Source organism: Onychostoma macrolepis, chromosome 02 (genome assembly GCF_012432095.1).
Source record: "Onychostoma macrolepis isolate SWU-2019 chromosome 02, ASM1243209v1, whole genome shotgun sequence".
Taxonomy (NCBI): domain Eukaryota; kingdom Metazoa; phylum Chordata; class Actinopteri; order Cypriniformes; family Cyprinidae; genus Onychostoma; species Onychostoma macrolepis.
In genome coordinates, this window is record NC_081156.1 from 3,352,074 (window position 1) to 3,368,848 (window position 16,775).

The 16,775-nt window shown below is 34.3% G+C and overlaps 1 protein-coding gene across 4 annotated transcripts in view; it reads right to left on the reverse strand.

The window, feature by feature from the left end:
- The window catches only part of pigk (phosphatidylinositol glycan anchor biosynthesis, class K), a 39,876-nt gene that overhangs the window by 22,534 nt on the left and 567 nt on the right, over positions 1-16,775 (reverse strand). For all 4 annotated transcript variants that reach the window (XR_009274296.1, XM_058798931.1, XM_058798937.1 and 1 more), the window contains exons 2-9: positions 15,655-15,708; positions 12,122-12,213; positions 11,655-11,790; positions 11,246-11,357; positions 11,072-11,168; positions 9,099-9,216; positions 7,737-7,847; positions 4,621-4,793 (exon numbers count right to left, since the gene is read on the reverse strand). Coding sequence is in view for 3 of the 4 variants with exons in the window: in XM_058798931.1 (XP_058654914.1) it covers positions 4,621-4,793; positions 7,737-7,847; positions 9,099-9,216; positions 11,072-11,168; positions 11,246-11,357; positions 11,655-11,790; positions 12,122-12,213; positions 15,655-15,708 (893 nt within the window). In the remaining variant the exon portion in view is untranslated. The remainder of the gene's footprint in view (positions 1-4,620; positions 4,794-7,736; positions 7,848-9,098; positions 9,217-11,071; positions 11,169-11,245; positions 11,358-11,654; positions 11,791-12,121; positions 12,214-15,654; positions 15,709-16,775) is intronic.

The following is a 16,775-nucleotide window of genomic DNA, read 5'->3' on the forward strand; positions in this document are numbered from 1 at the left end:
AAGGTGTGTGTCCCGTTACATCTGGCGTAAAACCAACACAGCATTTGATAAAAAGAACATCATACCAACAGTGAAACATGGAGGTGGTAGTGTGATGATCTGAGGCTGCTTTGCAGCTTCAGGACCTGGACGACTTGCCATAATTGATGGAACCATGAATTCTGCACTCTATCAGAAAATCCTGAAGGAGAATGTCCAGCCATCAGTTTGTGACCTCAAGTTCAAGTGCACTTGGGTTCTGCAGCAGGACAATGATTCAAAACACAGCAGCAAGTCCACCTCTGAATGTCTCAAGAAAAACTAAATTAAGGTTTTGGAGTGGCCAAATCAAAGTCTGGACTTAAATCCAATTGAAATGCTGTGGCATGACCTTAAACAGTCCATTCATGCTCGAAAACCCTCCGATGTGGCTGAATTAAAACAATTCTGCAAAGATGAGTGGGCCAAAATTCCTCCACAGCGATGTGAAAGACTCATTGCCAGTTAGTTATCGCAAACGCTTGATTGCAGTTGTTGCTGCAAAGGGTGGCACAACCAGTTATTAGGTTTAGGGGGCAAACACTTTTTCACACAGGACCATGTGGGTTTGGATTTTGTTTTCCCTTCATAATAAAAACTGCATGTTGTCTTTACTTGTGTTATCTTTGATTAATATTTAAATTTGTTTGATGATCTGAAACATTAAACATGCAAAAAATGTCACGTGTGACAAACATGCAAAAAAATTAAAAATCAGGAAGGGGGCCAACACTTTTCACACCACTGTATGTATTGTTTTAGACAAAAAAAAAAAAGTTGCTTATTTTTATTATAATTATTTTTTGGCATATTAAATAAACCAGACGTTTCTCCCCCTTCCAACCAAAAAAACAAAAACAACAACAACAAAAAAGCTAAAAGAACACTCCAGTGGATCCAAGCAATTCAGCTTCACAATGATAAGGGATGCCTGTAATCACTCATCTAATTGCGTATGCCTGCAGCAGACTTTATTTTTGCTCACTGAACAACCAGTAAAATAAATAAGCAAGATAATTCATTAATTACTGTGAACACCACAGACCTTGTGAAATATTATTACAATTTAAATCAACTGTTTTCTATTTTAATACATTTTAAAATGTAATTTATTCCTGTGATGGCAAAGCTGAATTTTCAGCAGACATTACTCCAGTCTTCAGTGTCACATGATTCTTCTTCTTATTATTATTTCTCGTCATTATTCTCAGTCTGACCCATTCAAAATGTTTCCTTAGTTCATGGTTCAGTCCGACTCAGTTTTCAGACAGAAATACTGTTGTTTTTCCCGGTAGCCAACAATATTAATTAAAAAGCCATAAGACATGGAAGACTTAAACGATTTAGCTAAATTACCTTTACACACTAATTAGTCATAAATTATCTTTGAAGATTAGAAAAAGGCATAATTCTGTTTACATAATCCGACTTGTAACCCAGACAACAGTAAGTAATGAAATAATAATGCAATAATTTGGAAAAACAGGCATTCTGGACAAAAGCACTGTAGTTTCAGATGAATTAGGATTCAGATTTAGATCTAAACGTAATTTGATTTTAATCATGCTATTCCAATACAGCTAAAGTAGATAAAGTTAATTCACTTCACTATGATGCTGAGGAATCTAATATGTGTTTATCTAGTCTTATCCACACACTGACTGCATTACAGATTAGTTTGACAGCAGAGAAAACCTGAAATATATATTTTTTCTTTTCAGATTAGCAAACCAAGAAATACTACTGCCATCTTGTGGCCTACATGTTTCACAACACAATGCCTGCAAATGCTATTACAGTTTTTTTTTTTTTTTTTACGAACTCTAGCACCCATTTATCAGCACTTGGGTCACTTTTTCAAAACTCTTCTCACAGCGAGCACAACAGCAGTCTTCACGGGATAAACTGTGGATCATTTATCATCACTTTGGCACAAAATGCATTCAATGACTCCATCAAATTGAATTATTTTCTCACATAGACAACCACCACCAAAATTCCTACAAAATGTACCTAAACTTATGTTCAAAACATAACATAATACAAAACTGAATAAGACAGTAATCTGCTACATTTCTACAGTAATACCATATTGAAATATTTTTCCAAACTAAAGACTGAAACACTACCAAAACAATTACATGAACTCATACACAGTTTTAGTCTTTCAATTCCATTACCACCTATATACAAAAGGGTAAACATAGGAATAATTTTGTATATAGACCATGTAACATATACAGCAGTGAATTCTAACAGCAGAAACAACCTTGGTTGACAACCTTTGCTATTGTTATAAGAACAATGAGTTAATTTGAGATATGTATGAAGGGTTTTGGTGGCATTATTGCATTTTGAATGTGAATTTAACAGCTGTGCTAAGCTGAAGGTTCCTTAGTAGAAATGTGTGAAGAGTTTTAAAACAGTGCCCTAAGCATTGAGAAATGGGTCCTGGTGACTGTTATTAGAAAAAAATAAAAAATTAATTAATTAATAATAATAATACAAAATCTTGAAACTATGATCAAACCTCATACAGTACCTTTAAGACACAATTAAACACCACCACTTTACTAATATTTTATATATATATATATATATATATATATATATATATATATATATATATTTCCCTCAATTTAACTGCAAATCCATGTATAATTTTCCAGAGTAAACATTAAAGCAAGTAAAACAGTATTAATGTTGTGCTACATTATTATTAATATTATTGTCATTGTTATATTTCTGCATATTTTGGAAAAATAATCACTGGGAAAAGACAATCCCTATGGGTTTGGATGTGAATGAAATCATTAGATAAAAAAAAAAGAAGAAAAATCCTGATGTTAGATGAAAACTTCAAAAACAAAACAACAACAAATCAACTAAATATTCAGAAATATCTTTTGTATAAAGAATGGAAAATCACATGTATTCTGAATCAGAATATCCAGAATTGTCTAGAGTCTACATCACAGGTAATAGTTACTGTACTCTAGCTGTGGTCAGAAGACCCTGTATGATCTCACATATTCCTTTCAGCCCACCACAGAAAAGGTCAACTGCAGTAGCACAGATCTCATCTGAGTCAAGGCTTTCCTTCTTTTTGTCCTCCACACTCTTGTACATTTTCCTCTTGTTTTATTTGAGCCCTTTGTTTGGACCTGAAGTCGACGGACCCTTTTGTAGCTACTTTATTCACAGTGAGATTCTGAATGGTGTTTAAATAATTCTGCTTAAGTTCACATAGTGAGAACTGTATGCTAAAACCTTGTTCAGACTGTGAGGACATTACCATTGTTTTGAAGAGAAGGTCTGACAGATTTGAAACTTGCCTATTTTAAAAGGAAATAGCTCTTCTATAAGAACATGGCTTTACAATTTAGCATATTTAGTTAGTAAAATGGATTTTAACAGTCAAATAATTCAGAAAATGTCACCATTTATAAACATTGTTCAAAATGTATATTAAACTACTAATGGAGTCTTACTATCATTAAAAGTAACATGGATCAACATTGATCAACAACGGTAGTCATATTTATCTTGCTGGAAACCTGTGTGACCCGATTTGGCAGGTTTCACAGTAACCATGGTGAAGCAGTATGCAAAATCATTAGCGGGTCATTAGCGGAGTCAATATCACTAATAAGGTTTTTAATAGTGAACAGCCACAATGCTTCTAATGCTTCATTAAATTAGACCGTTTGCTCTGGAACATTCAAACTGGGTTAATTAAGGCTGCTGCTCTAACCACTAAACACTCATTTAAAAAATGTTAATTATGCCAGAAGAAAATAAACAATTATCTGACAGAATTGTATTATTATTATTGTATTGTATTATTATATAATAGTTATTATTATTATTTTTTCACATTAAACTGGACATTAAAGTATGAAAGCCTGTTTCTGCCATGGTATAATAAAAATAAAAAGGACCCTTTTCCTCACAATTTCTGAGATAAACAGTTAGTACCTTATTAAGTAACAGTATCTATCTATCTATCTATCTATCTATCTATCTATCTATCCATCCAACCCATGGCAGAAACAAGCTTCCATATTAAAGGGACAGTCCACCCAAAAATGTAACTACACAGTTTTGGTTTCCATTGGCTTTCACTGTATGGACAAAAATGCTCCACAGAAGAAATAAAGTCATAGAGGTTATGAACATCATGAGGGTGAGTAAATGAGACAGAATTTTCAGAATTTTTGGGTGGACTATGCCTTTCAGAGTCAAATAATTTTTCCTCCACAGTTAGCATAGAAAATGCAAAAAAACAAAAAAGCCTGTAAACATCTTGCATCCTCTAAACATCTTGTCACTTACAGTAAATGCATGGTCGCAATGAACAGGATGTAGCATGATTATACCACGCATTATACCACAAATATATGTCTATTAGTATTTAAGCTTTCAATGACTATAAAGGCAGTATAAGCCAACTGCATTATAGTATATACAATCATGCTTTTTGTCCAACAAAGACAATACTGAATGGGCTAATTAACTCAATTCACTACAGAAGATGCACAGTATTTTTCCAGGGAACTGTAATGCTCAATATCATTTAGAGTCTAACGACTGTATTCTCACCTCTGTATTGGCGGCTGTACAGAGGACATCAGATTGATGGTGTCCTTGGTGATCTCCACTTTGCGGACACTTCCAAAAAAGTCAGTGATGAGGACGCTCCCGGGATCCCTCTGGAAGAGGTCAGTACGGTGACCCGGAGTGGACACACACTGACTCTGCGGGCACACCTTAAACTGAAACACACAACTATCAGTCAAATGAGACTGAGACACACAAACAAAGAGATTAATTACGGGTTGCCAACTTCTAAGAGCGCCTTCATTCCCAAATGGATTTGCAGTTTAATACAACTGCAAGCTGTCAGAAATGAATACAAAGAAAAAGAACAAAAATTACCATTTAAATAACATCTGTTCCTACACATTCAGCCATGGTGTGCAGGAAAGTGTCGTTAATGTGATCCTGTGAATTCTTATAAAAACAGACTCTTTAATGAAAAAAATTAATGAAAATCAGCTTGCAGATGGAACATAGACATGAGAAATGCAACCAGTAACAGCTGTCAAAACCTCACAAAGGATTTCAACATCATTTTCATTTTAAAAATATGGAACAAATGTAATTAAAATGTTACCCTGCATAAATTCCATTCCAAAGGATTAAACATTTGTTTCTCAGGTTTAGGCCATTATCTAAACATTTAATACATCTAAATTTGGGGCTTTTTACTCTTAATCCACCCTAAGCACTAAATCATCCTTTTTACTATGACCTCAGGATGAAATATTTTAAGACCCAATCCTGTCCAGCTGGAATGAGGTGTGTGGGGGGTTGACATTAAATTGCATTCACCATTCACAATTCATTTTTTCTTCCGTAATGTGACATATTTCACTTAATATTCTGAAACTGAATATTCAATGAGATTCAATAACGTCTGATTTTATCCACTGGGAAATGATTGGATTGTGAAAAGTGGACTTTCTGTATCAGAATGGAGCTTGAATGACTTGAATGCAGGTTTACAGTTGATTGTGGAAAGAATGGAAATTTTGACCTGCTGGGAACTGAGATCATGACTCTCTCTCTGGAATGGCATGCACATGAATAATGCACAATAAGACCAGTTATGTGGACTAAAATTTTTGATTTACCAGGAATAGGGGACTATGTGCAGAGGCATATCACCTTACAATAACAACTATCACTGTAAACATGTCAATATAAAACCGTTTTAAAATGATTCAAGCCTACCTAATCAGAATCATTTAAAACAATTTAACAAAAACAAAGAGGTCCTTTGACAATGTTTGTTAAATGAAAGCATTTGAGAATTAATGCAATAAATAAGCTTATTTAATTCATAAGCTGCAACTGCTAAATCAGCAAAAAAGACAAAAAAAAAACAGGATTAAAGACCAAATAGTTTCGTAAATTATTGACCATTTGGATGATAATGAAAAGAAAAAGCAGCTATAAATGAAAACATCACTGTCCAGCAATTCCATTATTAACACTGCCTAATTAACATCAACAGCAAAATAATAATTAAAAAAAAAAAAAAAAACATTGAAAGAACAGTGATGTGACATTTCACCCTTTACACAACTGTTCAAAAGTTTGGGGTTGGCAAGATTTTTACATGTTGCGAAAGAGGTCTCTGCTCGTCAAGGCATTTATTTGATCTAAAAAAACAGTAAAATCAGTAATATTATTTAAAATAAAAAATAGTTTTTATGACTTTTAATTAGTACAGTCAAACGATTAATCACATCCAAAATAAAAGTTTCTGTTTACATAATATATGTACAGTATGTTCTGTGTATATTTATCATGTATATATAAATACACACACATACAGTATAAATATTGAAAATATTTACATGTATACACATTTATATTCTTATATTTTATATTATAAATAAATTTCATTCAATATTTTTGTGTGTCTGTATTTATATATACATGTGTTTGTATTTATTTATACATAATAAATATACACAGTACACACACAAATATTATGTAAACAAAAACTTTTATTTTGGATGCGATTAATCTTTTGAAAGCACTACTTGATGATATAAAATACAATTTATTTCTGTGATGGCAAAGTTGAAGCAGCCGTTACTTTAGTCTTCAATGTCACATGATCCTTCAGAAATAATTTTACTAATCATTCAATTAAAAAAAGCATTTCTTATCATTATCAATGTTGAAAACAGTTGTGCTGCTGACTATTTTTGAAAATCATGAAATTTTTTTCAGGATAGAGGAAGTTCAAAAGAACCTCTACTTGAAACAGACATTTTTGCAACAACGTAAAAGTCTTTGCTGTTCATTTAAAAAGTAATAATAATAAAATAAAAAATCTTACTGACCTCAGACTTTTAAATAATAATGTATGCGTTTATGGCTGGAATGACTACAAACCAACCTTGACATGACTTCTAAGTTTTAAAAGCATACTTGATGCAATTTCAGAATTAAGCTAAATGAACATTTGGCGCTAGAAGAGCATTATTTTCTCCCAGTGCACAGTGAAAGCCAGAAAGACATTCCACAATCTTTCTGATGACAGTGAAAGAGAGATCATTCATGCGAGAGATCATTCATGAGAGTTCAAGTGGCCCTTTTCTATCAACATTAAAACCTCTCTCTTTCTCCCACGGGAAATCAATAATGTCGTTGCTAATCCAGTAGAATGGAGAGAGAGCGAGAGAAGAGCACGGGGAACAAAAAAGCGCCAGAAAAGAGGCTTTTGTTGGACCTGTTTGATCTAGGAAGCACTGTGCCAAGCAGAGAGGATGTAGAGGGCAGGAGAGATCAAAATGGATTGTGGGAGTTGGTGGGACTCCAACCACTCAGATGAATGGAAGAGAAACTCAGGCTCACCCAGGCCTTCAGAGAAAAGGTCTCCCTCCTGACTGTTTCAAAGCTGTCTGACCTACACCTGTATTAGCCACTCTGTTTAAAGTGGCGTGCTAAGAGACCTGTGGTCCGCAAGGCCGTTCTTTTCATCTGAGGCGACAGGACATCTTTATGACGGATGCTTTTTAAGTTCAATTCGTACTAGTGGATAAGGGAAATGCTCCTGAAGGACGATGCATTCTCCATATCGTTTGGCTGGAATTATAAACAAGCACCAAACAATCACACACACACACACACACACTTACCAGATCATTCATGTTGGCCTGGCTAGCGGGGTGGACTTCCTCCAGGAACTCCAGTAAGTAGAAGGTGTACTTGTCCATCAAATGGACCCCTATTGCCAAGTCTGGCTGATGCTGTATGGACAAAACAATACAGGTGAACCAATTCCACTTTTATATACTTCCCTAATAATTTCAAATCTGTATTAACTATACATGTTCAGGGCTTTCTAGGGAATCATGGTTTACAGACTGTCTAGTCTAGTTCAGTGTATTATAGCCTGTTTACACCAAGTCCAATGTGACTAAATTAAATTATTTAAAAAATTGCAATCAATTTTTTGCAATAAAAACAATTAACAGTTGTGTAGGTACAGTTTCTGTCTTTTGACAAAAACATCCTTTAAATGTATCATATTTTATAAATCACATTGTTATATTTATTAATTTTATCGTCAAATTTCATTATTTTTTGCTTCTTTCACCAAATTTCAAAAACATAAAAAAAAAATGTCTAAACATTTATTAAACCATAAATATATCCTTGTAAAAAAAATTTTTTTTAAAGTTTGTTTTAATTAAAATTATTGCCATGATACTGTACATATTTATCTGCCTTGTCTTTATTATAGTAGACAAAATTAGTAACAAACTCTTCAGAATAATTTTTCATAATTTCATTGACAAGATTAACAATGCTCATATAGCTGGTCTGATAAAACATTTCAGATACAATACAATTCTGTTCAAAATTTTGAGGTTGGTAAGATTTCTTTTTTTTTTTTTTTATCTTTTTGAAAGACTGCATATACTGCAAATATTGTGTGATTATCACTACAGTTTAAATAAAACTACACTAATTTACTTTAAAATGTACTGTAATATCTTCCGGTCTTCAATGTCACATGATCCATCCCAAATCATTCTAATCCTAATTCTAATACACTGATTTGGTGATCAAGAAACAGTTATTACTGTCAATGTTGAAAACAGTTGAGCTTCTTAATATTTCTGTGGGAACAGATTTTTTTTTTTTATCTTTGATCAACAAAAAGTTCTGAAGAACAGCATTTATTTGTAATAGAAATCTTTTGTTACAAAGAATTATAAATGTCTTAAACTGTCACTTTTTATTAATTTAATGCATCCTTGCTAAACAAAATTAATTTCTTTAAAAAAGGAATATCTTACTGTAATGATCCATAAGTCATATATTAAACTGCTTTGATTTTTTTATTTTTCATTTAAGCTCCAAAAATCTTGTTGTCTATGATTTTCATGTCAATGATTTTCAAAGGTTCTGCAGAATTGCAGTAATATCCAACAGCTACAACTAATGTTAACTGTCAGGTGTGCAGAAGATCAAGATCAGAAGTTTTGACTCACTGAGAGCGAGTCCTCTCCCACTTGGCTGCTGGCCAGGGCCATAAGGTTGGGCGAGTAAAACCTCTCATACATGGAGGCCCCCTGGCACGTGTCTATGATGAACAACAACTCGTTGTACCTGCAAAGAAAGAACGCCATTTTAGAACCGGTTGATTCTTGTCCGATACAAATCACTTCGCTTGGATAATGTCGCAATCTACTATGGTTTGTAATTAAAGCTGGTCATGAAGTAATAAGAGCTAGATCTGACCTGCAGTACAGGGCTCAAGGCTGTCTGAGCCACGCGCACAATACAACCAACACAGCGCTCTCTGCAAGTCGTTGCCATAGTAACCAAGAACCTGGCATCCATTAATGCTCCATTCACAAAATAAAATATATAATAAAAATTAGAAACCACTTCTGGCCATCTCTGACGAGCGAGAGAGAGAGAGAATGAGAAGGCTTGGAATCACATGAACCTGAGATGTAATGGGGGAGCAATGAAGCACAAAAGGGGCTTTAGTAATTTATTGGATCAAGCCTGCAATTACCACATTGACAGGCACAAAACATCCTGTGCTGTAGTGCTCTACAAGAAAAGAGGGAGCTCTCATTGCACCTCTCACTAGCCTTCCACAATATTTACACTGCGCTGGAACCTAAACAGCCTATTAGAGCATTTATAACACACAATTAATACGTTAGGCAGCTGCAGCATGGCTTCAGCTATGTACATCAATACTGTGTCCAGGAGCCAGACAATGAAGGCCTGACTGCATGGTTTACATTCGATGTCGTTTAATGTGCGTTTTGGAATTTGTTTTGGTCAATTTCTGCAATTTTCTCTCAAAAGCTGCAATTACACAATTATTAAGCTGAATGAATACATTTGCTGACACGACTGGAAGTGTGATGTTGCTTTTATTCAGCAGCTGAGTAAGCATTCAGTGACCATTTATATTGAGAAACTTACATTTTTAGACGCAATATTGTTAAGTTATTTCTTTATTTTTCCTCCACCAATGAAAATAGTAAGAAACTAAGCCATTGCTTAATGAATCTGTCATTATAAATAAAACAGTTAAGTGAATGCTTCAATGACTCACTCATAAAGATCACTCATAAAGTCAATTGTTTTATTCCTGAGATGGACAAAGTCAGCCTAGATCCTACATATATTATTATCATTATTAGTTAAATGGCTATAATAGTTTAAAGTGTGACAGCACCATTCTGAGACAGTAAAAACACCAGATAATGAGCTTCTAGGTGTTTTGGATTGAAAATGCAGATATTTCTAGAAAAAAGACAAGTTTGCATCCCGGGTTTGTGAACAAATGAGTTAAAACAATGATTCATTGACACACTTTTAAAGACTCATCAACATGTTACTATCGTAACGATATAAACTGCAGAGATTCAATGGAAAATCCCCATCACTAAGGCAGAGACTAACAGCTTGTCGGTCTGCACAAGTGCAAACATGTGAAGTGATAATGTAAAGTCTCAGTGCTCTTGGACTGTTATATCAGCACTCTTGAATTGCTGCTTGGCCAATCAAATTTCAGAACCAGAACTAATAGTCATATAAAGAAGATTTTAGAATTTTCTTAATAAAAGTTGAGTAGTGCTTGCTTGTGGATGGCTGTTGATTATAATTTGTTCAGCTGTCCTATACTAGTACGACAAATGGTACTAGTTTCTATGCACATTTTTATGCAAATCATCTTACAGTATACTCGTTACGGTGGAAGTCTCCCTGGAACAGCCCAAGGTTAAGTGGCTCGGTCAAGCGCATAACAGTGATATCCATGGGCACAGAGTGGGATTTAAACCTATAACCACTCATTTAACAGAACAGATCTTTCACAACAAGAATGAGATTGTGTGTGGTGGTAAATATTATTGAGTAGCCTATACATAATATTGATTAAATCATGTCAAATATGGCAGAGTTACTGCGTGTTCACTGCAACTCTTTCTATAATCACCTCCTCTTTTGCCACATCTGCTCAAAGGCATCTGCCAGCTCCATGTTGCTGATCTCCTCAGAGTCCTGGAACTTCAGGAAGCCGTTTCCACCGTGACCTGTGAAAATGTAGACCCACAGATTCAGAAAAGAGAGGAAATAAAAAAGCCAGTAATGAGGCTGTTACCGGTCTGACCTGTCAGGTAGATGAGAATGTTGCTGCGGTCATCCGAAAGCAGACGTTTGGATCTAGGGGTGCTGGGGGGGAGACGCCCTGTCAGGACTCGCAGGAAATTCTCCACTGTGACCTGCAAAACAAAAATAAATGCTTTTAAAAGAGGACCTGCCACAAAAAGCAAGTGAAGAATGCAGAGACAGAGTCTGGGTTTGGGTCTCAAAACTCAAAGTGACTGTCGGTAAAATAATTTAATTGTTCACTTAACAGGTTCGTTTAAAAAAAAAAAATCATACATCACTACTGTATGCTACTCAGAGACAAGCAACAGTTAAATCTTCTTTGACTTCGTTTAGAAATAGTTTAAAAAAAATTCTTGTTATGAAACAATTAGCAGAACTGATGACAAGCCATACTAGAGCAGCTTCACCTCATATCCGCGGTAATCCACCTCCACGTCATCTCCATAAACATTAAGCTCCATGTTCTTATGACTGAACACAGTGGCTGGTTTGGGGTTTCTATAGTTACAGGCCATATCATCGGCTAGCATCAGCACAATGTGACTGGGAAAGCAGAGCAAACACATCTAATCAGAGCAGACAGGAAGACTTTTACTGTGGCTAGAGACACAAATATCACTGCCTCGCCGTGACAAAAGAGCACACATGCCGCTATCTCTGGAGAACACAAGTAAAGTAATGGAAAAACAGTGGGTAAAGACTATTTAAATAATGTGTCACTGTGTAATGAGGATGCCAGGAAGGAAGAAAGTAGATATACAATAGATTGGTCCAATTATATTGTGGTTCAACAAGCCACTGTTTTTTTTTTTTTTTTTAAATGTGTCTAGAGAAAATGCTGTAGAGCATAATTGAAGTAAATGAGAAAGTTTACCTGTCTGGAATGCCTAGTCTCTTTACACTTCTGTATACTGACAGCGTGTTCGCCACATGCCGATAATTAAACCAGAATCTAGACGTGCAGACCTAGACATAAACATGATTATAAGACTCCAAAAATCATGAAAAAGCAGCAATTAAGAAAGCATGTTAGCAAGTTGTAATTCTAAATACATTGTAAAATCATGTTATACCTCTAATTTAACTTTTTTTTTCTATTATTGCTATTATACTTGCTGCTTCTCCTATTTAGATTTAATGTATTTTTATTTTACATTTAATCTAATATGTATATTTTATTCAGCTTTATTTTAATTGCCAAAAACTATTTTAATAGTTTAATTAACAATAATAATACTGACTATAATAATACAGTAGTTCTTAAATAGGGGGTTGGGGCCCACTAGGGGGCCTCAAGATGGCTTAAAGGGGTCCTATTATGATTTTTCACTTTTTTAATTTTAGTCAGTGTGTAGTGTGTATGTTTTGGCATAAAAAGATCTACAAAGTTACAAATCTCAAAGTCCACGCCAAAGGGAGATATTTAATTTTTTTTTATGTCTTTTTATCCCTTTTGAAGAACTACAACGAACGGCTCGTTTGGAGTACAAAGTTGTTTTCCTGTATTTATGATATCACAAAGCGGGCCATTAGAATATCATTAAAATAAATCCCGCCTACGGAAATTCGAATGGTTGGCGGGAGAATGCTTGGTTGAGCACTGCACATTTCAAAATCAAACCCGGTGCAGGTGTTTTTATATCACTGAATTTCTGAAGGAAACCGACTGTCTTCAGAAAATTTTGGATGTAATTTTCATTTCATCTTGCATGTAATATCTGATAAAGCAGCGTTTGCGTGCAGTGCGCTGCTTTGTGTACAGCGTTACCGGGGAAACCTCGGTCTCTACCGCTCCAACAGCGCCTCCTGCTGGCAGATAATTAATTTGCATATATATATGCCGCCACAAATAGTGTAAATCTGTGGGACTATGGTATAGACGGTTTCAACGGCAACAACATAAACAAACATTACTGCGCATGCGCGCTTTTGTGGCCCTAACTTAACTTCCGGTAGACATCCAAATACAGTAACAACAGCTAAGTCCCTCTAGAGTAGATTATGTTTTGATAACAAGCAAAATATGTTTGCTGCGTAAATCAGACGGACTGATATGCAGCGATAACTACTTGGATGGACTTATCAAAAATGCAAATTCATTCTCTGCCAGCAGGAGGCGCTTTAAAGCGGGAGAACTAGAGGTTTCCCCGGTAACGGCTGTTGGGCTGTACCTTACACAAAGCAGCGCTGAGCTTACAAACGCTGCTTTATCAGGCATATAACATGCTAGATGAAATGATAATGAATTGATATAATGGCAATATTGACGAACTTGCTGTTTTGGCAAGGGGCGGGGCAGTACTGAAACGCCATATAAGCTGTTCGCCAATCACAACGCACTGGGACAGCTAACCAATCACAACACATTTCATTTTTCGGAAGGCGGGCCTTCATCAAAACCGGAGCTAATCGAGCCGTTTGTGCCAGGCTGGGGAGAAAGGTATTTTAATAATGTAAATTATGTGAAAAATAATGCAAATTATGTGAAGAATAATGCGAGAATAATTAGCATGTTCTAGTACACCCCCAAAACAAAATCAATACTTTGTAAAAGAGCATAATAGGACCCCTTTAAATTTATTTTAAATAAGACAAAACATGCATTAAAACAGGTTAAAACAGGTTTCTTATTTTAATTCACCCCATTTTCCTTTCCTGTACCGCTGTTTAAAAAAATAAATAAATATACACACACATACACATATACATATATACATACATACATACATACAGTCATGGCCAGAAATATTGGCACCCTTGGTAAATGATCAAAGAAGGCTGTGAAAATTCATCTGCATTGTTAATCCTTCATAAAATTGTTATCAAATTGTGCATTGTTATCAATTCACAAAAATCTAACCTTTCATTGGATAATAAGAATTTAAAATGGGGTGGAAATATCATTATGAAATAAATGTTTTTCTCAAATACACGTTGGACACAATTATTGGCACCTCTAGAAATTCTTATGAAGTACAATATCTCTGAAGTATATTCCCATTCATATTCACAATTTTGAGCACTCCAGGGTGATTATGAACATGAAATTATCCAGCCATGGCTTCCTGTTTCACAGAAATATAAATAGGAGGGAAAACAAAGCCCAAATTCCCTTAATCATCCATCACAATGAGAAAAACCAAAGAATATATTTCTGGTTTGTAGAAAAAGATACTTGAGCTTCACAAATTAGTAAAGTGGCATATTCCAGCATATCCAGTTATCAGACACGACTGGAACTTCAAATGGGACTGGCTTCTATGGTCAGATGAAACAAAAAAATGAGCTTTTTGGCAGCAAACACTCAAGATGGGTTTGAACACAGGGATAAAAAGTACACCATGTGTACAATGAAATATACTGCTGTATTTTTGATGTTGTTGGCCTATATTTCTGCTGGAGGTCCTGGACATCTTGTTTAGAAACATGGCATCATGGATTCTATCAAATACCAACAGATAAAAAAATCAATAAGTGACTGACTCTGTTAGAAATCTTATAATGGGCCATGTTTGGATCTTCCAACCGTACAATAATCCAAACACAAACCGCAAAAACAACACAAAAATGGGTCACTGAGCACAAAACCAAGCTTCTGCTGGCCATTCCAGTCCTCTGACCTGAACCCTGTAGAAAATGAGTGGGGTGAACTGAAGAGAAGAAGCACCAACACGGAGCTGGGAATCTAAAGGGTCTGGAGTGATTCAGGATGAAGGAATGGTCTCTGATCTCTTGTCAGGTGTTCTCTAACCTCATCAGACATCATCAAAATGTAGAGCTGTTTCATAATGATGTTTACCCCCATTTTAAATTCTTATTATCCAACGAAAGGTTAGATTTTTGTGATTTAAAAAAAAATAAAAGATCAAAAGGATTAACAATGCAGATTAATTTTCATAGCCTTCTTTGATCATATTTACCAAGGGTGCTGATATTTTTGGCCATGACTGTATATATATATATATATATATATATATATATATATATATTATGATTTTAAAAGTGTGGTTTCTAAACTTGGAAAAGTCATCATGCAAATTAATACATTCATGTAACTCCATGGGCAATATTTATACATTTTATAAATATACATTTTACTAGTTATGCCAAGCTCTAAAATCTTTTAGCAAGTAGCAATTGTGAATAAAAATACCCTTAAAATAAAAGGTCCTTATCTTAAATCACAAACAACTTGGATGAGGTCTTTGAATGTTGTTGTGGGGGTCTTGGAGTCAAAAGGTTGAGAAACACAGCTCTAAAATTTCTTTCTACGTTGTCACAGGATAAATCTAGTTTGCCATGTTGAGCATTTGAAAATGATTAATTTATCATATGTTGTCTTGTAACAAAAAGTATTTTTAGAAAATTATGCATTTTAAATTATAATTTATAAATTCTCAAACTTACCAGGACTGCCCAGTTGTTGGTATGGCCACTGTTGAAAAACTGTCCAGCTTTATTCTAAAAAATAAATAAATAATGCATTATTAATTTAGTGAAACACTCAATAGTACAAAATGTGAAAATTCTCTTTTTTGGGTAAATCCAAGGGTAAAAGAAATGTAAACTGAGACTACATAGAGTCTTTCCCCTTTTTAGCCACTGTATGAAAGTTTATGAAAGACACTTTAGGTCATGTGACATAAAACATCATGCACAGGTTTTGAACTAGTGAAACTAGTTAGACAGAAAAGCCAAATATTCATAAATTAAAACATGCAAATACCAAATATAATTTGTCAACATACTAATATTAAAAATGCATATATATTTTGTGTTGTGAAAAATATTTGATTTACCCCATATATGATATAAGACAGTGGTTCTTAATCCTGGTCCCGGAGACCCCCACTCTGCACATTGAGTGTGTCAGATCTCTCTCTCTCTCTCTCTCTCTATATATATATACTGTATGTATGTATATGTATGTGTGTGTGTATATATGTATCTATATAATATTATATAATATAATTACACATTTGTAATGAACATTTAAAATATATTAACTTCATAACATAATATCAAATAACACACTAAAGTTAAAACTATAATCTTATCATGTGCTTTTATCTTAATTAATATTATATAATCAGCAAATAGTTTTTAAATATATATTATTATCATTTGAAGTACACTACAAATGTACATTCAGTACAGTTAAGCTTCTTGTATATTCTTATACACTTTTATTAAAAAAGTGTGCCACAAAAAGATGTTAGATTTAAATCTCCATTCTCTGAAGAAACATTACATTTTACATATTTTATATTATTTAACATTTATATTGTGAATATATTGCCATGTTGTTGACATTTAGGACTATATTGTGTACCTGATGTACTTATGGATGTTAAAACATATCACATATAATGTAAGAAAGAAATGAAAGATGACAAGACGATGAAAAGGCATTTTGTCTTGCACAAAGTGAATAATAACTATGTCAATAACAACAATAAAACTAAGCAGTATGTTTCACAATTAATTCTGAACAGCTTACAAGATATTTTACACTTGCTCATTTATTT